We start from the raw sequence: 26,429 nt of genomic DNA, 5'->3' as shown, positions 1-26,429 counted from the left end.
CAGAGAGCACTTTGCTCGCATTCTCAGCACCAGGAGGACAGCTGCAAAAACGCCAAAGCTGATTTTTTTTATGGTGAGTCTTGCCTTCTTATTTGTGATTTGCACACATTTACATGAGACAACAGATCTATGCAAAGAACCTTACTTTAACCAACGCTACCAACGTGTATTACTATTTGCTACATCACATATGTTTATATTCTAATATATCACCTAGATGTGATTAAGCTGTATATAAGCAATATTGTACTCTTATGTTTTTAAGCTCATTTGCCGTGTCCTCTTTACAGTTTTGCAGCTGTTCACAAATGCTTTGTGAAACCTGTACTCAACATCATGTTGATTAGCCAGCTGCTTTTGCCTGTCTACATATTTACCTTCATGATCGGGCTTCCTGCCAACATTCTAGCGTTCTGCACCTTCTGCCGAAAGGTCCATCGCAAACCCGCCCCTATCGACATCCTCCTCCTGAACCTCACAATCTCCGACCTCATCTTCCTCACCTTTTTGCCCTTCAAGATGAAGGAGGCTGTTGATGACATGATGTGGACGATGGAAGTGTACCTGTGCCCCCTCACCAGCTTTATGTTCTTCTCGACTATTTACACCAGCACACTTTTCCTGACAGGAGTTAGCATCGAACGCTACCTGGGCGTAGCTTTTCCAATCCAGTACTCGGTTTACCGTCGGCCACGCTACGCCGTGATCGCCAGCCTGTTCTTCTGGCTCGTTGGCTCTATGAACCTTAGCATCGTCTACATCGTGCCGTCGTTGACTTCGAAGAACAGCACTGAGGGTCACAGTCCGAACTGGAGTATGACGCAACCTACAGAACTCAGATGCTACTACACCTTTACCCAGGAGCAACTCAATATTTTGCTACCAGTGCGCCTGGAGCTCTTCGTAGTGCTCTTCTGCGTACCTTTCCTTATTTGCGGCTTCTGCTACATCAATTTCATTCGCATTCTCTCCCAGTTGCCTCACATCAGTCGGCGCCGCAGGCTGAGGGCTATCGGGCTGGCTCTCGGAACTCTAGTAGTGTTCGCTGTATGTTTTGGACCCTATAACGCCTCTCACGTCGTTGGGTTTGTCCGAGCAGAGAGCGAAGAATGGCGAGACTTGGCTCTGATCTTCAGTACTTTAAATGCCTGCCTGGACCCCATTATCTTCTACTTCTCGTCTGCGGCAGTACGGAGCGCAATCAGCGGCTTTGTGAAAGGAATGAAGGAGAAAGGTCATGTACTGAAATGCAGCAGGGTTCAGTGTTGCCCCATGCTGGTGTCTGAGAGTGAGAAATATACAGACAGACCTCTGCCTGAAAACCAGAGTCATTCCTTAGGACAACTAGAATTAGAAGTGGCTCTACAGATATGAAAAAAACAAAAAACAAACCTAGTGTACTATACTATATGTGACATTCCCATAATGTGCAGCTGCCTGGACACCACCTCATATATGCACATACATATATATTGTATATGTACTGTATTACAGTATCGTACATTTTTTTCTGAGTGTTCAGGGACTTCCCAAACCTCCGCTATCTTATCTTTTTGTTTACAGATGACTAATAACTAGAACGCTGGTTAATATTTAATACCGGTTCAACGTTTGTTTAACTTATTATTATTATTATTATTATTATTATTATTATTATTATTATTGGTAGTAGTAGTAGTAGTAGTATTTTTGTTATTGTTTTAACATTTGTTACATTTTTAACAAAGCTTATCGAGCTCTGTTTGATTGCTGGAGCTGTAGAATCATCTCGCCATGTTTTTAATGGCATTCAGCAAAATGTAGCCTGGCATTAACTGTACAATATTGTCGGCTCTTTATTAAACAGACACATGGAAAAACCAAAATCAGGCTAAATGATTACTAATACGCATGTATTAGGTTTAAAATAAATGTAATAACCTGTGATTGATATGTCTTGGAATGTACTGTAGAATGTTACCAGAATGTAATTCTAACATAAAAAAGATCTCCTAGTTAAAGGAGCAAAATCATTTTTATGTTTTTTTTATTTTGGTGGAGAAATACATTACAGTACACTACCAATCAAAGGTTTGGACGCACCAGCTAATTCCCTGGTCTTTCCTTGTTTTTATTTTTTCAATGATCTCCTTCGAACAGTTGATATAGAGATATGTCTGCGACTTGTGCTCTGTAAAGCCTTTATAACATGGAGCTGAACCCAGGAGACTTAGGGCACAAGGTGGGGTATACCCAGGATGGTGTGCCAATCCATCGCAGGGCACACACACACACATTCATTCACACACTACGGGCTATTTGGGGATAGCAATTATTCTAATTTGTATGTCTTTTAACTGTGGGAGAAGAGGAAACCCACCAAGTATGGGCAGAACATACACACAGACCTAAGGCGCGAATCAAATCCGGACCTTGGAGGTGCAAGGCCACCATTAAGCCATTAAGCCATCGTACCGCCAGAAAAAAAAACATTGACTTTTGACCAGATCTGTACAGTATATAGGCAAAAGATTGTAGATGCCTGGTTAAATAGCAGCCATATGTTCTTTTTGAACATCCCATTGGGACCTACACTTTTCTAGCAATTCACTGGGATCCACTAGATGTTGGAGTATGGCTGTGTGAATTTGTGTTCATTCAGCTACAAGAGCATGGTGGTCAGCCAGAGGTTTGTGCAGGACACTTAAGTTCTTCCACACCAACCTTAACACCCCATGTCTTCACAGAGCTCACTTTCTGCACAGAATAGGTCTCTTTGTTGGACCCAAATGAAGGGGAAATTGTAATTCTTCAGCACACAAGGCGGTTTTGTGCTTAACACTTTGTGGCAACAATCTGGGGAAGAACCACACTTTCGGGAAACAATCCCTACACAAAACATAATTCCAATATGTCTCAATGAATGTTGTTTCGTTTTATTTGTCAACAGTGAAAAGAAGAAGTTTCAAGCATGGGTTTTAGGCGCTATTCAATCTCCCTAGTGAGAAATGACAGGTCAATCGATTCTAATTGAGTTTCTTCATGCCAAACCAATTAGGTCCGGAGATGTAGAAATCAGCGTTACCCTATTAAATTGACAGCTCAATCCATCCACAGGTTAAAAACAACACTCTAATTGACTACATACATTCATCTTCAGTAATTGCTCTGTCCTGGTCATGTTCATGTTGGATCTAGAACGTTGGGCTGTTGGAGCACTGCGCACTTATTCATGCTTAAGCAGTTTAATATAGCCGTTTTTACTTATTAGTATGTTTTAAGACCACGGAAGTTGGACACGTGCAGGAGTAACTCAATGGTTAAGGTGTTGGAATACTGCTGGAAGGTCCCAGGTTCAAACCTCAGGATCGCCAGAACAAAGGCATTGATCTCTCACCAAAGTTAAAAATGTAAGTCGCTCTGGATGAGGGTGTCTGCCAAAGGCAAGATGTCATACAATGTAAACGACATGGAACCACAGTACGAATTTTGATGCAAACTACACACAGATGGTAAATCAATCTCAGCAATAAAAAACAGCCTAGATAAAACTCGCCTATGTGTTTTTCAGATGAATTTCATGTGCTTCAGCAATCCAAAAATGTTCTGTATCTCAGAAATCTATTTTAAACATTTATGTTAACTAAGTATTATGATCAACAGAATATTTTCCTTTTTCATTCATCACCTCCTGTATACCGCTATATACAAGGTCCTACGTAACCAGAAGCCTATCCCAGGAGACTTTGGGCACGGTCAGGATACACAGCGGACAGGGAGCCAATCCATCGCCTTGTGCACACGCACACACACACAGTCTATTCACACACTATTGGGCAATTTGAGGCCTGTTTCCGCTTACACATTACCCTGCTTGTTATTTATATCCTGTAGCAGTGCACTGATAATTAATTCAATTTAAGTTGTATAACACTTAACAACGATTATTGTTGCATAGTGGCTTTAAATCAAAAGAAAATTATAGAAATGTGTATGAAATGTAAGTAAATATATATGAAATAAAATGATCAGGTTGTCGCTAATGAGCAAACCAAGGGCGACAGTATCAAGGAGAAACTCTCCACGAAACCAGCCTCTACAAGGAACCCATCCTCATTTGGGTAATAACAGATAACAGGGATCATTTAGACACAAAATGGCAATCATTACTGAACAAATTAATATAGATCTTTCATAATGTAAAGCATCTGGCTGAAACTCAGCTAACTAATGGCTTATGTGTACATGTTTTTTTCTTTGAGACACTCAGGGAAGGACATCTGTCTCAGACATTGATGTCTCAGACTGTAGACTTTTGTTTCAGTTTTTAAAATGACTTTTTTTTAGCCTTTGTTTGGTCTACAATAGATTCACAAGATATATACTGTATGCTTTCCATAATCTGCCTTGCACCTCCTTGCACATCCTGGGATCGATTCCTGCTTCAGGTTTGTGTGCATGGAGGTTGCATGATCTCCCTGTGCTTGTTTCTTCCCACACTCCAAAGACATGCTGATTAGGCTAATTGGTGATTCCAAATTGCCCGTAGTGTAAGAATGTTGACCGGGGGTCCTACTACAGTCGTACAAGACGGAATAAATACAATTTTTGCCGGCCTCCAGGATCCCTAGTTGGACTCCAGAGGTTCCTGGATGGATTGATGGAATGGTAAACTTGCAACCATGCAACAATCGTGAATTGGTGACGACATGCTGTTTTCTATTATTGATAGGTTGTTGTGGTAGAAATGAGGCCAAAAAAAGAAAAGAAAGAAATCCAATTCAGATTAAAGTTATGTCGGAGTGTTTTAGCACATTTAATTTATGTCAACAGCAAGAGCTATTGCTTTTGTTTGCTTGACATTATGCTGCCATCTGTTGACTATTTGGTGTTACAGTTTCTTAGACCAACAGGAGCATTGAGAGGTGGGGCAGTTACGATCAAATTATGATCAAATTAATGCAACTATAACTTTAGTCCAAAGACAGCGTAAAAAAAGAGATTCCTATACGCCATGTGGACACTTAATCCACACTGTTGTTTAAGGAAAATGCATGAATCCAGCAAATATGACTTTAAAATGTACTGTTTTAACATTTAAACAGTGCAAAGAAGGCTGTGTACCCGTGGATGACGATCCCCATCGAGGTGGCCCTGAGCCAACTGCAGTTGTTCCCCTGAACTTGATCCTTGAAAAGTCGGCAAATAACTCGTCACCTACTTGCATGATACACACAATTATTTACCAACACCACTACAGGAGTTTAGCTGGGAGTTATAGCCACATCCCCTGTACAGTCTTGACCTCGCTCCAAGCCGTTAAAGGAGTTTCTGGGAGGCCAGCATTTCAGACATGAAGAAGGCAGTCCGATCATGGCACGTGCGTACTAAGGAAACCTTGATGGTACCCAAGCGCTAATGAAACTCTGGGATAAATGGATTAATGTACCAGGGGATTATATAGAAAAATAATGGGAGTTTTTACTCTCATACTTGTGTCCTTTGCACTCAAAAGTCCTGGTTTGACTATATATATATATATATATATATATATATACACACATACACACCTGGGCCATTTATATGGATACACCTTAATAAAATGGGAATGGTTGAATGGCATTTTGAAGTCGGCCATTTTGGATCCAACTTTTGTTTTTTCAATAGAAAGAGGGTCATGTGACACATCAAACTTATTGGGAATTTTACAAGAAAAACAATGGTGTGCTTGGTTTTATCGTAACTTTATTCTTTTATGAGTTATTTACAAGTTTTTGACCACTTATAAAGCAGTTATTAGCAGTTTACATACTAATGACACGTGAGGAGCGGATAGAAATTGTGTTGATGTCTGGTGAACGCAGTAACCGGGTCATTGCAGCAGATTTCAATGCAAGACACCCTACAAGACCACCCATCTTCCATGCTACAGTTAGCAAACTGCTAATAACTGCTTTATAAGTGGTCAGAAACCAGCATTGTTTTTCTAGTGAAATTCCCAATAAGTTTGATGTGTCACATAACCCTCTTCCTATTGAAAAAACAAAAGTTGGATCCAAAATGGCCGACTTTAAAATGGCCACCATGGTCACCGCCCATCTTGAAAAGTTTTCCCCCTCAAATATAATGTGCCACAAACAGGAAGTTAATATCACCATTATATAGCCTATATAATATACGTTCTTTGTGAAGGAGCCTCCTCAAAGCTATCAGTTAAAGAGTGTTAGCTTACATTAGCATTGATGATGACACTTTTCATTCCATTGATCCAGGGTGTCACATTGAGCTCCTCAGTCATATTCCATAAACCATTCTAAAATAACTAGTACTGCAACAATGTTTAGATTGTCACACTCCCTCCACTGGCTTTTCTTCCTTCCACAGTGGACCTTGGTGTGATCAGCTACCCAAAATGACCAGGATAGGGAACAGGACTCGTGGGAAAACAGGCGACCTTCCTTCAATGCCCTGAATCCAGTTCTAATATTCGCACAACACTGTAGGTGCCCTAATTTCTGGACATCTACACGACCCAATTTGACTCTCTCATACTTAATAATCAATCAATGTTCTGTAGATTTCTGGAGCACAGTAGCCCTTCTGTATGTCTGACCCAGGCTTCATCGCCAACACCTTGGTGCCAGGTCTTGGACTCCTTTCTCTAACGACTCGCCTCTTCTGGCCATGAGCCTTGCGCAAAAGTATTCAACCCCACCTTTGGTGTCTTTCAGATCAGGTGTATTTATACGAATATCACGTGACAGATGGTGTGGCACTAATTGCACACAAGAGGACATTAATCCCCTAATTAGGGGATTTTGCAGTTATTTAGTTGGACCACATTTTGTGCTGTTTCATAGCAACTGGGCTTAACAGTCTTAATACAGTGGAAAGGACCAGAGAGTTCTTGTTCTTTCTTAATACGGATTAATTAGGCTCAAGTGCAGGAGCTTCCTGAGTAAGATGGATAGTATATGTTGCTTGAGGAAATCCAGATACACCATCAAAAATAGAACAATTATCGATCTAAAGCCGGATTGTTTTCCACAAAGGACAACCAGCAGTGAATTACATTACGATGCCACACTTGGAAAGTGCCAGATCACTAATCTACACACTTTAACTTGCATCCATTCACATTATAGCCTGAAAGTACCTAAAACATCCAGCACTCTGGCTCTTGGGTATGAAAATGACAGAGAAATGTATATCATCTTAATAGGCAGTGGAGCTCAGTGGGTTAAGGCTCTGGGTTACTGATCAGAAGGACAGCGATTCAAGCCCTAGTTCCACCAAGTTGCCACTGCTGGGTCCTTAAACAAGGCCCTTAACCCACACTGCTCCAGGGTGTTGTATCATGGCATATCATGTGCTCTGACCCCAAATACTACCTGGGATATGCGAAGAAAAGGTTCAAGTGACAAATAATGGCTTCTTCTCCATTTTAAATGTCTTCACGAGTACTAAAGAAGCACACTGAATGACAAATATCAAGGTTAAGGATGGTACACGGGTTATAGTCATTCCCAAATGGTGGGTTTTGGGTGGGTGTGAGGGTGGGGAGATTCAATGAGAATAGCTTTGTCTTTTTTTATTCGCTGTCTTTAAACAAGCAAACAAACAAAAAGTTTTTTTTTTTCTGAAAAATGGTGGCTTCCTGGCAAACACACACACAAAAAAAGAAAGAAAAAAGGAAAAGCAAAAAAACTAAATAAAAAAAGTGCATCCTGAAGAATGTCTTTTAAATTGACAAAGGGTAAAGGATAAGTCCTAGCAGGAGATTTCCTTATGTGACACGTAATGGGGCATGTAAGTTAATAGTGACTTGGGACAAATACAGAAAAGGGCTCTGCAAAAAAAAAAAAACAACATAATAAAATAAAATCAATGTCCAGAAAATAAAAACATGATGAATTATTTACATTGCAATGTAAACTACTTAATTTAGTATGCGCTAAATGTAAATTCTATGTCATCACGGCAAAGCAATTTTGCAGTTTTTAAGGCAGGTACAGGTGGGAGAGGTGGTGAGCTTTTCTATGTAAGTTAGCAGAAGTAATTAGGTTACTTCTTGTCCGGTTTTTCATACATTACTTGTCTGAATTGTCAAGTCTGCTCAAGGCGCTCTGGCTGTAATGTTTTAGACACACACAAAAAAAAAAAAAAAAAATGGTAGGCCAAATGGATTGAAAGTACAGGACAACAACCTGATGTCCATCATTCCATCACTCCCGTCTCATAGTTCCTTCTTTGTCGACCCTGAGCTATTCATACATTTCTAGGATTAAATTTTGACCCTATTTTACAATCATGGTGATCAAACACATCTATATCTCATCCACAGCTTTGATACAAGTTGTCGAAAATAATCTTAGAAATTGCTTAAAAACTAGGCCTTAGCTGGACCCAAGAAGAAAGGAAGATTTGCTTGAATAAACTGCAAAACTTTTTTTTTTTTAAATGTGAAAGACGACTGACTGGCTTGAAGCTTGAAGATTCACGTTCCTGTTGTGGATTTCTCTGTGAGCTAATAAATAATGCAGACAAAACAAAATAATGCAACATACCGGAGACATAAGTAGTAATAATAATAATTAAAAAGAAATACCAATGAGGGGGAAAAGAAAAACAAAGCAAAACTGGAATCCCACCACAGCTTTAAACAAAATATGATCACGAGGCATCCATAAAGGAAAAAAAAAAAAAAAAAAAAAAAGTTAGTCCAATGCAAGCCCATTTATGTCACATGTCGGGGTGCGTTTCAGTTTGTCGCCGCGTCCGTGTAGCTCAAGCTCTCACAGGTGGAACAGTAGATGTGCTTTTAAAACTATTGTCCAATAGTTTCTCTGATAACTTCTGTTAATATCAGAAAGCCATAACTATTCTAAATCAGGTTAACAAACATCTCGAGTCTGTGAGGTGGTTTTTCTGGAGGTGTGTGTATCCCGTTGTGTGTGTGTGACCGTCCCCGTCACTGCGAGATGGTTTCTCCGCTGATTTCAAGGCCATGCTGTTGGAGTTGGGCTCTGAGCAGTGCGTTGTCGTTCTTCAGGTCTTCGATCTGCAGCAAACGGAAACAATAGTTCATTAATCGCATTTCTGTTCCACTGCTAAATTGTATTTAGAGGCAGATACAGGGCTTTTTCGTTACCTGTTGTCTTAAGACGTCATTATCCACCTGTATTCTCTCCACCTCTTTAAAACTCTCCTGCAGCCTCTGATTGCTCTGCCTGAGCTCTCTGATGTAATCACATGCTTTCGACAAGATCCCGCCTTTGCTCTGCAAGAGAAACGGATTTTTCAGAATAAGATGCAATATCATAGGAGATCATCAGGATGTTCTATACAGCATGTTGCGCTACAGGAAGTATCCTATACGTTTGATCACTACGAAAAAAAAGGTCATAAGGCGTTCAAAGGTGGATTGTAGTGGTTTGTAAATCGATCGTTAACTTCGTTAATAGATCGAAAATATGCTGAATTTCTTGATGGAGAGGAACGAGCTGTCACTAATAAGAGGCTCTAAAAAACCTCAAAGTTAGAGGAAATCTGCTGAAATGGCTAAATCCGACCCTGCGCACTAAACTACTAAATGGTGCGTTTGAAAACAACCTGAATTCCAGAAAAAGTTGGGTCGTTTTATGAATAAAATGAAGACTAAAAGACTTCCAAATCACATGAGCGAATGTTTTATTCACAAAAGAATGTAGAGAACATAAAAGTTTAAATTAAGACATTTTACACCTTTAGCCGCTTAAAATGAGCTCATTTTAAAATTGATGCCTGCTTCAGGTCTCAAAAAAGTTGGGACGGGGCCAACAAAGGGCTAAAAAAGCAAGAAATTTTGACAAGATTCAGCTGGTAGAACATCTAGCATCAGGTCTGTAACATGATTACGTATAAAAAGGGATGTCTTCGAGCAGATGGACAGAGGCTCTCCAATCTGTGCCAAAGTGTTTACAGCCAATCAGGGGCGTCCGTGAGCTCACTCAAGCGGAAGGAACGGGGAGGAATTGGACATGACTAAAATACGGAGAAAATCGGGGGGAAAAAGTGTGGACACTCAACATCAAATTGGAAAGGCTTTGCAAATCTCATCAGCATCAACATCTACAGTGCATAACATCATCCAAAGATTCTGAGACACTTGAGAAACCTCTGCTTGAGGGACAAGGATGAAGACCTTATTGGATGCCCATGTCAGACGACACTAACCGGCATTATTGTGTCACTGGCATTAAATGGGCCCAGGAATATTTCCAGAAACCACTGTCGGTAAACACAACTCGCAAAGCCATTTGCAAATGCCAACTAAAGCTCTATCATGCAAAAAGGAAGCCATATGTAAACATGGTCCAAAAGCGCCATAGTGTCCTGTGGGGAAATTAACAATAAGCAGCGTCACCATCAACCTTTATGTCATTCTATGAGCGTGTCACAGACATTCCTCACCCAATATAATAATAGGCAGTTTTTTTAGGGAAAAAAAGCCACCTAAAACACAATACTGTGGGCGTGTGGCAGGCGTGACGTAACAATGGACCTTAATAAATCCACAGCTAAATCCCACCTTCTTCTTCTTCTTTGTCTCTCGGCTGTTCCCTTTCAGGGGTCGCCACAGCGAATCATCTGCCTCCATCTAACCCTATCCTCTGCATCCTCTTCTCTCACACCAACTAACTTCATGTCCTCTCTCACTGTATCCATAAATCTCCTCTTTGGTCTTCCTCTAGACCTCCTGCCTGGCAGTTCCAAACTCAGCATCCTTCTACCGATATATTCACCATCTCTCCTCTGAACATGTCCAAACCACCTCAATCTGGCCTCTCTGACTTTATCTCCAAAGCATCTAACGTGGGTTGTCCCTCTGATAAACTCATTCTTAATCCTATCCATCCTTGTCACTCCCAAAGAGAACCTAAACATCTTCAGCTCTGCTACCTCCAACTCTGCCTCCTGTCTTTTCTTCAGCGCCACTGTCTCTAAGCCGTAGAGCATCGCTGGTCTCACCACTGTCCTGTACACCTTTCCTTTCATTCTCGCTGATACTCTTTTATCGCATAACACACCTGACACTTTTCTCCACCCATTTCAACCTGCCTGTACCCGCCTCTTCACCTCCTTTCCACACACTCCGTTGCTCTGGACCGTTGACCCCAAGTACTTAAAATCCTGCACCTTCTTTACCTCTGCTCCCTGTAGCCTCACCGATCCTCCTGGGTCCCTCTCATTTACACACATGTATTCCGTCTTGCTGCGGCTAACCTTCATTCCTCTGCTTTCCAGAGCATACCTCCACCTCTCCAAATTTTCCTCCACCTGTTCCCTGCTCTCGCTACAAAGCACAATGTCATCTGCAAACATCATAGTCCATGGGGACTCCTGTCTTACCTCATCTGTTAACCTGTCCATCACCAGAGCAAACAAAAAGGGGCTTGGAGCCGATCCTTGATGCAGACCTACCTCCACCTTGAACTCTTCTGTCACCCCTACAGCACATCTTACCACTGTCTTACAGCTCTCATACATGTCCTGCACCACTCTAACATACCTCTCTGTCACTCCAGACTTCCTCATACAATACCACAGCTCCTCTCTTGGCACCCTGTCATACGCTTTCTCTAAATCTAAAAAGACACAATGCAACTCCCTGTTACCTTCTCTGTACTTTTCCGCCAGCATCCTCAAAGCAAATACTGCATCTGATGTACTCTTTCTAGGCATAAAACCAGATTGCTGCTCACAAATGCTCACCTCTGCCCTTAACCTAGCTTCCACTACTCTTTCCCACAGCTTCATTGTCTGGCTCATTAGCTTTATACTTCTATAATTGCCACAGCTTTGCACATCTCCCTTGTTCTTAAAAATTGGCACCAATACACTTCTCCTCCATTCCTCTGGAATCCTCTCACTCTCCAAGATCTTGTTAAACAAACTTGTCAAAAACTCTACTGCCACCTCTCCTAAGCACTTCCATACCTCCACAGGTATGTCATCAGGACCAACAGCCTTTCCACTCTTCATCCTCTTCAACGCCCTTCTCACCTCACTTCTACCAATATTTGCTACTTCCTGTTCCACAACAGTCACCTCTTCTACTCTTTGTTCTCTTTTGTTTTCCTCATTCATCAACTCCTTAAAGTACTCCTTCCATCTTCCCATCACCCTCCTGGCATCTGTCAGTACATTTCCATCTCTATCTTTAATCACTCTAACCTGCTGCACATCCTTCCCATCTCTATCTCTCTGCCTTGCCAACTTGTACAGATCCCCCTCTCCCTCCTTACTGTCTAGCCTAGCATACAAGTCCTCATATTCTCTTTGTTTGGCCTTTGCCACCTCTACCTTCACCTTACTCTGCATCTCCCTGTACTCCTGTCTACTCTCTTCAGTCCTCTCAGTGTCCCACTTCTTCTTAGCTAGCCTCTTTCCCTGTATACACTCCTGGACTTCCTCATTCCACCACCAAGTCTCCTTGTCCACTTTCCCCTTACCTGGTGATACACCAAGTACCCTCCTACCTGTCTCCCTGATCACATTGGCTGTAGTTGTCCAGTCAACTGAAAGCACCTCCTGACCACCCATAGCCTGTCTTAACTCCTCCCTAAAGACTTTACAACATTCTTCCTTTCTCAGCTTCCACCACTTTGTCCTCTGCTCTGCCTTTGTCCTCTTCGCCTTCCTCACCACCAGGGTTATTTTACACACCACCATTCTGTGTTGTCTGGCTACACTCTCCCCTACCAACACTTTGCAGTCACTGATCTCTTTTAGGTTACAACGTCGACCACAGCTAAATCCCACCCTACATACTAAACTACTAAATAGTGCGCACTAATAGATACTACTGCACTACAGGTTTGTAAGTCACAGTTAGTACAGGTAGAACTATTCAAAACGCAGGTATTTGAATAGTTCATTCTTTAACAGCTGAGAAATTATAGCATTTCTTGACAATTTCTTGACGTTTGCTCTGGCGACGTTCGTAGACAGTTTAACAGTTTGGCACCATCTGTAGCAGAGTTGTAGTTAACCGCATCCTTACAGTAATGAAATCATATCATAGCTAATGGCTAATTGATTAGCCGATTAGTAGGTGATTTAACATGTGACGACACACAGTCAGGAATTTTATTTCCAGGACAATTAAGGTACTTTAGAAAAAAAATAATAAATCTAGGATGTGGGATGTGTACGAACCGCTCCAGTTTTGGTGTTGTCCATATTGCAGTCTGGGATGATTTTTGACAATGTGACTATCCAGTTGTTGATTTTGTCTCTTCTTCGTCTTTCCACTGCAAATAGATAACTAGGGGTTAAAAAAAATAAAATAAAGTCAACCTGTTCGAAACAAAAAGATACTACGGATGAGACCATGTTTTCCAAATACTCCATTGTCACATCAGCAGCAATATAGTATAGTATAGTACTTTACTAGATGGAAGCGACTCAATAAGCGCATATTAAAAAATTGCACAGCGCCATCTGTTAAAGTTTGAGATGAACTAAAGATTTTTTTTTTTCAAGGCTGAATTTATTACATTTTTTTTTTCAAAGTAGTATATCATTTTCCACCTCTTCCTGTGGGCCAATTGAAGATTTAAAAGCCTATATGTTACCTCAAGCTCAGCAAAATGGAGTAAAGGAAACCCCATTAAAATCCGTTCAGTAGTTTTTACGTGATGCGTGCACAAACAAACAGACTGACAAAAATTCCAAAAGGCATCTTGATGTGTTCTATTACTCGTCCTACGTCACCACAAATGATTTTTCCGCAAATATCTTTAATGTACAGACACGCTAACTTTACAAGATATAGTATTTTATTTTATAACAATAATAATAATAATAATCTTCTATACATATAATAAAACTGTAATCACAAGCTAGACAGTCTAGACAATCTTTTTTTTTTCTTACCATGAATGCAGAAAAACAAAACATTGGGAAGTAAGGCTAGGATAAACAGAGCTGCACTTATGTTGAGCTTTGAATATTAAATTCCAACCAGGATCAAATTGTACTTAATGTTCAGCAGTGTGTAAAATCAGATGTGCTATGACACTCTTTCCATGGAAAAACAAAACGTCTGGTGCTCATATGTGGAATATAATGAAATGCACTGGCTGCGTTCGTTTGCAATGGATAAAGATTGAAGATTCTCTGCCATATATATTATTTCACTGATACACTTAGGTCACTTTGAATATACAAAATAGAATTCTAGGATTTAAGGCCAGAATTTTTTTTTTTTTTTTTTTTTATGTCTTGAAAGCTGAAAGAACACTAAATACTGTGGAACCTTGGATTACGAGCATAATTATTTCCAGAAACGGGCTCGTATTTCAAAACACTTGTATATTTCCCACTTCCCACAATTACCCACAATTCTGCAGCACAAGAGAGAGGAAAAAACGTTGGCTCAGTTGTGATCATTTGACGCTCTGCGTCAAAACAAGAAGCGCATGCGTGATACTTGATACTCGGTACTCGTAAACCAAGACTTGTTTGTTTTCCAAGTCAAAATTGATTAAAAATCTTTGCTCGTCTTGCGGAACACTCGCAAACCGCATTACTTCTACGTGCGAATAAACCGAGATTGAGATTCACTGCGCATGAACTATATTAAAGTAAAGGTAATAGATTAAACATTCACGTGCCATATTTTCTCTATATCATTTCATTGGAATAATTTGAAGCTTATTACATTTAATACATTACAACTGACAAGCTACAAAAAGCAGAATGCCCTGACTACATCTGCATTTGCCACTGATGCACTTAAGTTATGGAAAAACGACATTCGTTTATGATGGGAAGCTTATCAACAGTTTAACTGTCAGCATCATCCATATCGACTTCTAGCCTTATCGCCTTAAGTAAATGTCACTTACGACATTCAAACAATAGCCTCGCTGCCGTCTATTCACAGTCACAATCAATGTTTGCGCTTATATTGGTGATTTAAAAAAAATCCATTGATCCATGATCGATTCAGTAAAATCTTTTATCCTGTATAAATTTATTAAGACATTACTAAAGGTGTGTTAAAACGAGGATGTTATATTTTCACTGCGTAACGACATCATGCTCAGACTGATGGGTTTTTACTAGTGATGGTAAGGTGATGCCTAATTCAGGTGTCGACACTTCTCCCGGCCAATAGTTTCACCAAAAGGTTTGTTCGTTTTATGGAGCATCATTCAAGGGCTCATTGTACTGCCTTTTAGTGGAAAAATTGTGTGTAGCAACAAGATCGCAACATGGCAAGGCAAAAGATTTAGTATGCGTTATACTTCTTTATATAAGAAGGAAATGCAAAGTTCATTGTGAAATGCAAAAAAAGAAAAAAGAAATGAATAAAAAAAAGTTTTCCTGAATCTTGATTTATGAATGTAAACACAAGACTTCGTTGGTCACTGGTCTCAGGGAAGATTTGATTTTCTTCACTGTAATAGGTTTGACTTTTTCATCTTTTTTTTTTTTTTACCTCAATCAAACATTATACATTAAACAATATAGATTTCCCATTGTTATTAGTTTTTTAGAGTTAGGTTTTTAAGTTAACCCTTTATGTGTCACATATAAATTCCCAGTGCCAATGGAGCAGATGGGGTTAATCGTCTTGCTTAAGGGCCCAACAGTGGCAACCCGGCGAAGCTGGGGTTTGAACTGCCAACCTTCCGATTGGTACTTTATTCCTAGGTGTCTTAACCTTGAACCACCGCTGCCCCTAAATTATATTTTTTTTTCCGCATATCTCATTTAGGAAGCTGGGGTCAAAGTGCAGGGTCAGTCAGGATACAGAGGCCCTGGAGCACATAGGGTTAAGAGTCTTGTTCAAAAGTCCAACAATGGAATGTGGCGAAGCTGGGGCTTGAACCATCAACCTTCTGATTAGTAACCTACAGCCTTAACCAATTGAGCCACCACTACAATTATATATTTAATATGATTAATGATGTAACACATAAGCCATTTAATTTATTATTGTAAAGTAAATCTTCCATCTACATGTTCTGCATATTTTTATACGAGAGATTTAAGACAACATTACTGCTGGATTTAACCTTTATATCTTTTGCAGTTTGAAAACTGGAGCTTTAGGAGCGACTTAAAGCAACGGTTTGTTTCGAGTGTCCTAATATGGTGCCTGCATATAGAGTGAAATGGCCTGATATTGGCTCCTGGAGGCGTGCCACGTTTCTGTCTGGTACAAGTTGCTATGCAAATACTGCATGAAGCAAATTAGCATGTGACATCATTAACTGACATGGAGCGCCTTTCTCTCTGCATACCTTCATTGTGTTGCGCTCTCCTCCTCTCGTCTCGCGGCGCTCGCGGGCCGTCCATCTTCCTGTTTTTCAGAGAGAGGGGAAATTGAAAGCAGGTGAAGCCACTTGACGCAACACTAAAACTTCACACGCGAGCCTCAAACACTCAAATCGAAACTGTATATGATGTCATTCTGCACGGCACTCAGAGATGATCCTAGCAGGCAAAGACGATAAATTTTACTTTTAATATAAATCAATAGCACATGTTGGTGGAGAGAACGGTGTCATAAAAAGAAGAAACGAGAACTCAGGGGAAAAGTTCAGGAATCTGAACTAAATCTGAAAGAGTGCAGAAAATTTTGGAACAGATTGCTGGGTGTAAGAGCTTTCTTTATTACTGCCATAACTCCATAATATACTGCACTAAATATACTATCCATATAATAGTGCAGATGCACCAAAACATAAGGGGATTTATTTATTGAATTTTTTAAATGCCCTGCTTTATGCCTTTTTTTTTGGCGCTTAAACGAGCGGGTTAGATTCCCCTCCTAATATGACATCATAAGAAGATACCTCTCCATCCAGGTTGTTGCTCAGCTCTTCTGTACTGAGCAACAAGCTGGGGGAAGGGCTCTTCTTTTATGAGGCCACATTAGGGGAAAAAAAAATCAACAGCTACACTACCGCACAAAAGTTTGGAATTACTCCCTAAAACATATGCCTTAAGACTTACAAGAGATTTTATTGATGCTAAAATGTTGTTTATTAATAAATTATAAATTATCATGTCTTTTTACACAAGGAACATTATTAATTTATCACTAAAGTCACGCGTGCTGCCAGCTTTGACCCCGACTACCCAAATGTGAAGTGTGTGTGGGTAATAAAAAACTATTTGCAGTTTAATTAAGTCCAATGTTTCTTTTTTGTTTATTTATCCTTCATGAATCATGCTTACCGCCAGCAAAAAAGCACAATTCATATCCATTTTTCCCCTTTCCTTTACTATTATAATGTCTAAGAGCTGGAAGGGAAGGGTTTTAAACTGTGCATGACTTCAGTGGAAAGATCAAGAAGAGCACAGACTGAGACTGAAGCGCCCAGCCTGTCAGACGGGGCGGGAACACGATGCCATGGCTCATACTCACGCGGAATAAGTGTGTGTGCGAGGGGCGATGGTCCGTGGCGTGCCTGTTTGTAACACATCTGGAGGACTCATCATCACGTAAAACTGACCTAGGTGCGGACAGAAAGGGAAAAAGAAAGAAAAAGACTTGACACTAGTCCTGTTTAAGCCTTGTGGATAAGAATGAGAATTAAATGTTATAAATGTACAACACTGGCTGGGAAATAAAAAAAAAAATAAATAAAAATAAAAAGGATTACACCCCTCACCCACTTTCAGCAAAAATTTCAGTACATCTTCTCAACGGACAATACTATAGAAATGGAACTTGGACACATTTTATACTAGTCAATAGGCAGGTTGTATAGCAGTACAGATTTCCAGTCCTCTGAAAGGTCTCCATACAGCCATTATTGTCAAAATAGAGAACATATGATAAAGTAGTTGCTGAACCGTGAGGGGTGTACTTACTTTTGTAAGACACTGTTTAATAAAAAAAAAAAAAAAAAAACTAACTAAAAAATTTTTTGTGACAGCTTGACTCACCGACGGTAATTACCGTGGTTCGGTTACTCATACTGAATTACTAAGAAGTCGTGTACTGAAATCACTGAGACCCTGAGCGGTACATTCAGACGAGAAGACAAACCTGCTGCCGGTGCGAGAGTCGCATCAGCGGCTGCCTGCACTGAGACTGCGGTTGCCGTGCCATCGCTGACGGTGGCAGCCGGGAAGTAAGCGAAACGCGTCTCGCCCCCTACCGTCTCACCCGCCGGGCTGCCTCCGTTACTGAAAGGGTTCTGAATGACGGCCTTGTTGTAAACATAATGCAGAAAAGAGAGGCAAAGGTACTCGACATGAGAGCTGCGTGTGATTAGAATATTAACACCAGATGACCCTCTCCATCCCTCCCTCCCTCCCTCCCTACCTGTGCGACAGCCTGCTGGGCTCCAGCAAAGGCGGCTGTGGACACGACACTGACTGCAGCCCCTCCATCACCAGCCGCTTCCAAATGGTCTTCCGTTACCTGGACGACGCGATATGTCACCTGCAAAAATATATATTAAAAAAAATAAAAAATAAATAAATGAATAAAACAGCATGTCAATAAATCGTTCAAAGTACATTAACAACCTGATAACTTTTACAGCATGAACAAATACTAAGGCTTGTGTGACCTCATACAATGATTAAATAACTCGCAAATCATATCATATTTTTTTTAAACCTTTTTTTTTGTGTACACACCATATTTATCGCCATTACAGACTCTTTTAGTGTAAACATGCAATGGTAGAAAATATAAAAACTGTCTAACCTGCACATCTTTTATGTCTTCTTAAAAAAAAAAAAAAAAAAGGTCCATCTAGGAAGTTACACGCTCACTTATAATCTGTAAATCTCTCAGCCTACATAGACAATTAAAGCCAATTTGCAATTTGCAGCAAAGCATGATCAAAGATACTCGAATCTTTGATCTACAAGACAGAGAGAGAAGGAAAAAAAAAGGAAATGCTTCGGAAAAGTCTCACTAAAGATTAAAGGGACCTGGAGATCTCCCCTGAGGCCATCTAAGAGGCGCTAGGTTTGACCTGACCCCTTCATGACCCCTGTAAAACTCAGCCCTCCTTATTAAAGGACTCAAAAGTCATGCTGACCTGCCCGCTGCTGTTTTCTGTGCGGAACTGGTACTGGACATTGTCGGCAAATACCGCGGCTTGCTGGGCGTTCGCTATGGCAACCGCCGCCGGTTCCTCCGCCCCTACTCCCTCTCCTGAAAAAAAAAAACATTAATACACACACGTGGATTAAGTCAACCAAAAATGCATGAGATTTCCAACATCAAGAATAAACACGCAAAAACAAATGAATCATAATAAAGCCAAATAAATATCAATTAATTTAATTCCTGTTTGGAACAGATTGATGCTGTTTATTTGACTACTAATGAAAGACTCTGAAAATGCGTATGCATACGAGCAGCGTACATTTGTTAACTGTTTTATGACCACAGAGAGATGGTAGGCTTACCTTCCTGCAACTGAACGACCTCCTCGGTTTCCTGTTTTTCGTGACTGAAACCGAACAAGCGAGAGACATCAGAACATGAGGAAAAGACGGCATGTCTTAACATCATCATAGAAAGAATGAAGCAGAATACACAAAGCATTAATTAAATCCCTAAACATAAGACAGAAACACACAAATTTATTTTATAGGAAGAATAAATGAATGACTGAACAAATAAAGCAGGGGCTCTCTAACTTGTTGATTTATTTCTAACTTGTCAACCTAAATGATTCGCCATGGGGTAAATGAAAACATTTTTAGTGGTTAAAAAAAAATAAAAATAAAATTTCAATAATTTTCAAATGTATACGTATAAATAGCCAGAACTTGAGCTCATTTCTTTGCATTTTATTTCAGGAAATCATGTAAATACAGAGTCACTATTAACTCCTTCCCTGATTATGTACAATCATATCTTTAAAAAAAAAAAAAAAAAAAAAACTGAGGCAATATGGAAACGCCAATCAGCCTACACCGGCTATCTTTGGAGTGCAGGAGGAAACTGGAGTACTCCAAGGAAACCCACCACACTGAGCATTGCAAGATTCATGAATAATGTGGCATGACATAGACCAATTAATAATGTGTATGTACGTATATATATACAGTACAAGTCAAAAGTTTGGCTTTATTTTCTACATTCTACAACAATACCATTTTTTTTTTTTTTAAACTATGAAAGAACATATGCGACATTAGGTAATTGACTAACTAACTTACAACAACAGCAGTCAGTTGTTATTTTAAGACATAAATGTCAGCCTTTCTGGAACGGTTCTTGCAAGAACAGTATTGTTAAGTGCATTTGCAAAACCCATCAAGCATCATGATGAAACTGTCTCTTATGAAGACCTTCCCAGAAAAGCGACACAAAAAATGTACCTCTGCTGCAGAGAAGTTGTTCATTTAGAGTCACCAGTTACCTCAGAAATCACCAATTAACAACCAGCACCTCAGATTAGAGGCGTTATAAAGGTTTTACAAAGTAACAGAGCATGAGTAGCAGATACATCTCAATTTCAACTGTTTGAAAGAAATTATTGCATTTTTTGGACGCCTTTAGCAGAAATAAATAAAATTCACGAACGACCATGAAATTAGAAGGTGTGTCCAAACTTTTGACTTTGAGACAGATACGTGCTTAACCACATGCTTGTACCTTGTACTATATATTTGAAATTCAAAATCAGGAAAAGATTTCATGCTCACCCTGTAAATCATGGGAATGTTTTACGTTTAAACGTCTAAATTATATAATCATGGGAATAATTTCTCAATAGTAAACTACAAAAATGATCTTAACTGTGCAGTGCTGGTTCTTGAACCTAAAGCTCCATAGACATGACTTATATCATAAGTTTCTGCAGTTTACCTCACTTTCTTTCTCTCTCACACTTTCTGCATGTACATGCACTTACAGTCAAGTAATTATAACAATTCCCTGCTTTTAAAATAGAAAAAAAGGGATCAACCCTGCAAATTATGATGTGCGAGCGTGTGTGTATATACACACACACATTTTTTTAAATTATTTTTTTGGTTAGTTTTTAAATCCAACCAAACCTTATTCAGCTGTTCAAAAAGACTGAGTTGAAAAAAGAGAAGAGAATGTTAAAGGGAGGGAGAGAGAGACAGGAACTGCAAGGTTAACTGAGTATAAAAAACATTCCCTGCTTTTACTTAAAAACCTTTTTTTTTTTTTCTTAAAAATGTTGTATAAAGTTATTTTATATGAATGAACTCTTAGCTATCTAAGTAAACCATCCCCATGGCCTGGACATAAACCAGCATCCTGTCAAAAAAAAAAAAAAAAAATACTATATGTCTAAATAAAGACTAATGTTGTACTAATGTGTGAAAAAGAAAAAAAAATCCTAATAAGGTGCAATATGTTTGTGTGTGTGCACTTTCAATTCTTTAAAATACTTTATCAATTATCCACAGAGCAGCAAGAACTGCAAGGTGAATCAATTATAACAATTCCCTGCTTTTACAAAAATAATATATAAAGTTATTTTATCCTATGAATGAACTCTCAATAGTAAACGCCCCCACCCTGGCCTGGACATGAACCAGCATCCTGTCAAAGGAAAAATACAATCTAAATAAACAGAAATGTCATGCTGATGCAACCTTTTTTGGGGTTTGACTGGTTTGTTAAATCCAACCAAATTGTATTCAGCTATACAGAAGACAGAGTTGAAAAAAAAGAATAAAATAATAAAAAAAAAATAATAATAACTAATAAAGCAGATATACAACTTGTTCTGCAGATAGATAGATATTTTGCTCCTTATTAGGAGGTGTTTTTTTTTTTTTTTTTTTTTTTTAATACTGCATTCTCAGTATTTTGTATGCCTGAATAAGGTTTGGTTGGTTTTAACAAACCACCACATACTGTATACGCACTTGCAATTCATTCTTTAACCATGGCTAATCTACAGACCAGCAAAAAGCTGCAAGGTTAATATTACATTTCCAACGCAAACATGCTAACAGCTAAGAGTGTTCATGATTAGCCGAAGCTAAAGACAAAATTGGCTAGCTTAGCCAGCTAGCTAGCTGAAAAGAAGTCAAAATAAACACGCTGTATTTAATTGTGATCTAACAGTGAATGATACGACCTACTAAAGGGTTTTTAAAAAAAAAACATTTCCTTGTATTGATTGTGGAAGCGAAACATGCAGCTAAACTCGTTGTAAAACTGGGGGAGAATAATGAAGAATAAACTGAAGTTTGTACTATGTTGAATGACAAGGCTAACCGTAGAAAATGGTTGCCATGGGCCCGCGAGCCATTAAGAAACAGGAGCAGCGCGCGGAGCAATGAAGCGCGCTCACCTCGTCTGAGCGTCCAGGCTCTGTTCGAGCATATCCATGAAGGTGAGTGATTCTCTCTCTCTCTCACTCCCTCACTCTCTCTCTTTTTTAAAACGCGGTATTCGGCAACACTTGAAACGCGGAGACGGCGGCGTTGATCACGGGGACAAACACGCGGGTCATGTGAGAGAGACAAGTCCGGGACACGTGAGGCTGCAGCCTGGGCGAGGAGACAAAATGGAGGCGGCTGGAGAGAAAGACACGACACTGCTTGCTGTTGTTGTTTTTTTTTTCTTTTTCGTCGTCGTCCGCGACCGGAGTACACCCCTGTCTCTGCGTGTATGTGTGTCTGCTAGGACCTTGACGCCGTCTGTTTTTACGCTTTAATAATCGATGAACCGGGTTAATATCTACACGAAACCCTTCTCATCCGTCGTCCAGGCTTGGATTATGTTTTTTTTTTTTTTGGTTTCTTTTTCTTTCTTTCTACGGTTCCTCCGCCGCCTGGTTGAGCTTCACGGCGTGGAGCGGTGACGTATCCCTCCGCCAGTCAATGCGGTTCATAAGATATGGACAGGAGTGCTTTTTATTGCTGTTTTGTGTTTTAAATATGTTTTATAGCAATTTAATCAATAATAAAGTGTTCTCTGACTGACAAGTCTGGTTTTCTTTCCTCTTTTCTTTTAATGTCATATTCGGTTATCTGTTCTGTTTTGAGGTTTGAACATCATGAGCATTTCTGATCTATTTTTTTTATGTTTATTAAACCTTACTTGGTTCAATACACATGACCTCACAAATGATGTGCACACGTCCACCAGAGTGAATAAATGCTTTTTTTTCTTCTTCCTTCCAAACGATGAGGCATTTTTCTCCTCAGGTGACCACAATGATCCAATCCGGGTTTTCAAGCGAACCACATGACATGGTGGATATGACACACACAGAAACACACACACACACACCAACTACCTCTCGCTCAACTGTGTCTGATCGATTGTTATACACACACCAGGAAGGTTAGGAAAATTCATGAGGGGGAAAAAATAATATGGTGGAAATATAGTTGTGCGACGGCGTATTAGGCCTAATATGGGTGATTGTTGTTGTTTAAAAAGAGGGGGCGGGGAATTCCCGAGTTTGAAACTCGAAGAGCTGGAAGTCAAAATTTTTGAGGCGGGAAAAAAACTAAACAGATTTAATATTTTTTTTTGTTTAAAATTTAGAATATTGTGTAAGAAAAAAAATTCTGAGGAAAAGAACTTAAAATTTTTGAGTTTAAAACAAAACAGACGAACGAATTGCATTCTGGGCTTAAATAACTAGCATTTCCTTGTTGCTAAATCTAAAGCAAAAGTGATGTAAGATAAGATCTAAAATTCCAGGCATAATATAGAAAAACAAGTGATGTCTGCCCAACCTTGTGAACCTTTCTTCCTTAATAGAAAAAAAAAAAAAAAAACACAATTCTTTGAATTTTTAACAAAAATTTATTTTTTATCATAAATTCGTGTTTTAAACTCGACAAGTTTTTTTTTTTGAAAATTAGACCCTTTTAGATTTAGAAAATTAAAAAAAATTGTTTTTTTTTGAATTTTGCTGGTATTGGCCCAAATATCCAGTCAAGTCAAGTAGGCTAGTTAGTACACAATGAAACGAAACGACGTTCCTTCAGGACTAAGGTGCTACATGCAACGTTAATTTACAACATAAGTAAATTAACAGAAAAATAACTAGCTAACTAAAAAGCCAAATTAGCTGGCTAGCTGGGACAAGACAGATTGACATTTAAGTAAACAGGGAACTATCTACGTTTTTATATTTTAAAAAAAATGCCATCATACATAGGCTACCTGACTACACTACACATTATTGTATGTGCTACACCAAGTAGACATACATACTGTATACAGTAGATAGATATTAGTAATGGAAAGTCTGAATTATTTTAGTGACTCTTCTTTGAATCTCGTTCATCAAAATGAATTTATCTTTTTTGAGTCATTTAGTTCATCTCGTTCTTTTGTTGAGAAATAAAATAAAATGTTATTTTTTTTTTAATAAACAGACACCCAATAAATCTACATACACAAATTTTGGCTATAGTTCCACTAATGAAAATAAAAATGACAATGCAGCTAAGGACATATTATAATAAACAGAATGAGCAGCTCACCTCTCATATCTTCTGGTTCGAATCACTTGTACTTTTGAATCTATTGCACTGCATAGCGTCTATGGGAGTCACGTGATAAAAAGAACAAACGATTTGGACCTTAAGACTTAAAGGTAACTACTCATTTCTGTTTCCTGTACATAACATACGGAGGTTTTGCCATGCTTTGCGCATGCGCGCCCAGTAGAAAATGAACGAATCACTCTCCGAGACTTCTTATTCTTCTAAGTTGCTAAAGTTAAAGTAAAGGGAAATTATATGTCTATAGCATACAAAGACATTACTCGTACATGATAATGGCCACAGTTTTAGGTGATGCCCAAATATGGATGTGCTGGACAGGTGGTCCAAATACTTTTGCTAGCATAGCAATAAGATGGGAAATATTGCCTAATTAGGCAAAATCGATCTAGCTGGCCCATCTGGTGGTTCGTTCTGCGATGATGAATGAAATATGGGGCGAAACCTAGTACAGTATAATCCAAAACATAAGGAGTATTCAAGTCAAATCAGAACTTTCGATTATACATAACACAGTAATGAGAGAAAAAGCTCCTTTATTTCTCTATATAATCCCTGCTAAACTAATGCACTTATCCCAGTGTTTCACTAGCGCTTGGATACCATCAAGATAGAACATTTTCTCAGTATGCCGGAGCCATGATCAGACTGCCTGCTTTAGGGCTGAAACACTGGCCTTCCAGTAACTCCCTCAATGTAATGTGCAAGTGATATCATGATATGCATATATCATGATCATGATATCGGTAAATGATTGTGTGTACAGTTCCCACAGACAGATATCATGACAGGGATCATCATTCACAAGACGTACGGTTTTCTTTAAAACATTTGCACCAATCAGATGTTTTACTGTCTCATCATGGTATGGTGCTTGACTTCTTTTGTAAATGCTTTAAACCTGCATTTAAAATAAGAAATTTTATAACAAGTCCCGGTTTGACTTGAACACCTCTTTAAAATGAATGAATAATATAAATAAATAAAATATAGTGCTGTTTACTGTATACTGTTTAGGATTTGTTTGCCTTTTTTGTGAAGTCTGTGCTTGCCACTGCAACTGTCCTTGACCTATTCTCCTAAGAGCATACTTCACCATCAGCAATGGATGGCTGTCAGCAGAGGATGCATTGAGTTCAGAATCCTCGCTGTGAGCGATTGAATGAGCCAGACCTTTTAGAATCATGTAACTTTGAGTGGTATTCCATAGCTAATGCAACTGGCCAGGGCAAACTCAGGCTAATGGAATGCATTAGGTGGCACAGGCTCAGTGAGAGTCATCCCTTCCTCTCACTCCCCCACAATGAATCCTACTAAGTTTCTCACTCATCGGACTTTCACCACTGATGTAATGATGAGACGTTTAGAGTATTTGCTGCTTTGTATTAATTTACTATACAATATATACAATACTATATATAGTATAAATTTACTCCAGCGCAGCAGAGAATTTCATGGCAGCGAAGAATAACCATGTTGAAGCTTTTAACCTGATCACCACTCAACTCCACTCCACTTCACTCTGTTCCTCGGTTCCAGCTCCATGTCAGTATACTACCTATTAGGGGTTCAGGTCACTCCTCATCACAGTCAAAATGGAATTTCCTTGGTTGAAAATTTATAATTCACAAATCTCTAGGAGGTCACACAGTGGTCAGCTCACGTCTATTCTTACGGTCTAAAATTCCCACTTCCATCCTCATTTCACTGTCCATTAAAAGCCTGAAAAACTAATAAAGGGCTAATTAAGTGGAGTATAAGAACTCATAAATACTACACCACTAATGGATCTAAGGCATCGGACTAGGTTAAAGTCCTCAGTATTAAGGTAGTTGATATCCAGGAGAAAGCTAAGGCTTTGTGTGTTGACGTTACCAATTATTCTCGATTGAACAAGATTAGCTCATCATTCTGGTCATCCAGTACCATGGCATTTTTGATAGGTTTGCACTCACTGT

General features: G+C 39.3%; 2 protein-coding genes across 2 annotated transcripts; one reads left to right on the top strand and one right to left on the bottom strand.

Annotated features, from left to right (window-relative positions):
- The first annotated feature begins 336 nt into the window (after positions 1-336).
- Positions 337-1,374, top strand: LOC128515561 (free fatty acid receptor 2-like). The gene has a single exon (XM_053489650.1). It carries the CDS (start codon positions 337-339, stop codon positions 1,372-1,374), a length of 1,038 nt encoding a protein of 345 aa, XP_053345625.1.
- Positions 1,375-7,555: 6,181 nt separating this feature from the next.
- usf2 (upstream transcription factor 2, c-fos interacting) lies at positions 7,556-22,959 on the bottom strand. Its single transcript, XM_053490336.1, has 10 exons — positions 22,296-22,959; positions 19,417-19,460; positions 19,044-19,159; positions 18,314-18,433; positions 18,035-18,197; positions 17,408-17,495; positions 16,278-16,336; positions 13,180-13,274; positions 9,131-9,259; positions 7,556-9,040 (listed from the first exon to the last, which is right to left on the bottom strand). The coding sequence occupies exons 1-10, from the start codon at positions 22,331-22,333 to the stop codon at positions 8,951-8,953; spliced, it is 942 nt and encodes a 313-aa protein (XP_053346311.1). The 5' UTR covers positions 22,334-22,959; the 3' UTR covers positions 7,556-8,950.
- Between the last annotated feature and the right edge of the window lie 3,470 nt (positions 22,960-26,429).

Source organism: Clarias gariepinus, chromosome 28 (genome assembly GCF_024256425.1).
Source record: "Clarias gariepinus isolate MV-2021 ecotype Netherlands chromosome 28, CGAR_prim_01v2, whole genome shotgun sequence".
In the NCBI taxonomy this organism is placed as follows: domain Eukaryota; kingdom Metazoa; phylum Chordata; class Actinopteri; order Siluriformes; family Clariidae; genus Clarias; species Clarias gariepinus.
Note: the sequence above shows the minus strand (reverse complement) of the source record. Positions and strands in the feature narration are given on the sequence as shown.

Bases quoted from the DNA above. Each gene is read 5' to 3' on its own strand.
- LOC128515561 (XM_053489650.1), top strand. From the start codon at position 337: ATGTTGATTAGCCAGCTGCTTTTGCCTGTCTACATATTTACCTTCATG.
- usf2 (XM_053490336.1), bottom strand. From the start codon at position 22,333: ATGGATATGCTCGAACAGAGCCTGGACGCTCAGACGAG. The intron at 19,461-22,295 runs GTGAGCGCGCTT...GTTCGGTTTCAG, and splicing joins AGCCTGGACGCTCAGACGAG to TCACGAAAAACAGGAAACCG. The intron at 18,198-18,313 runs GTAGGGAGGGAG...GTTTACAACAAG, and splicing joins CCCAGCAGGCTGTCGCACAG to GCCGTCATTCAGAACCCTTT.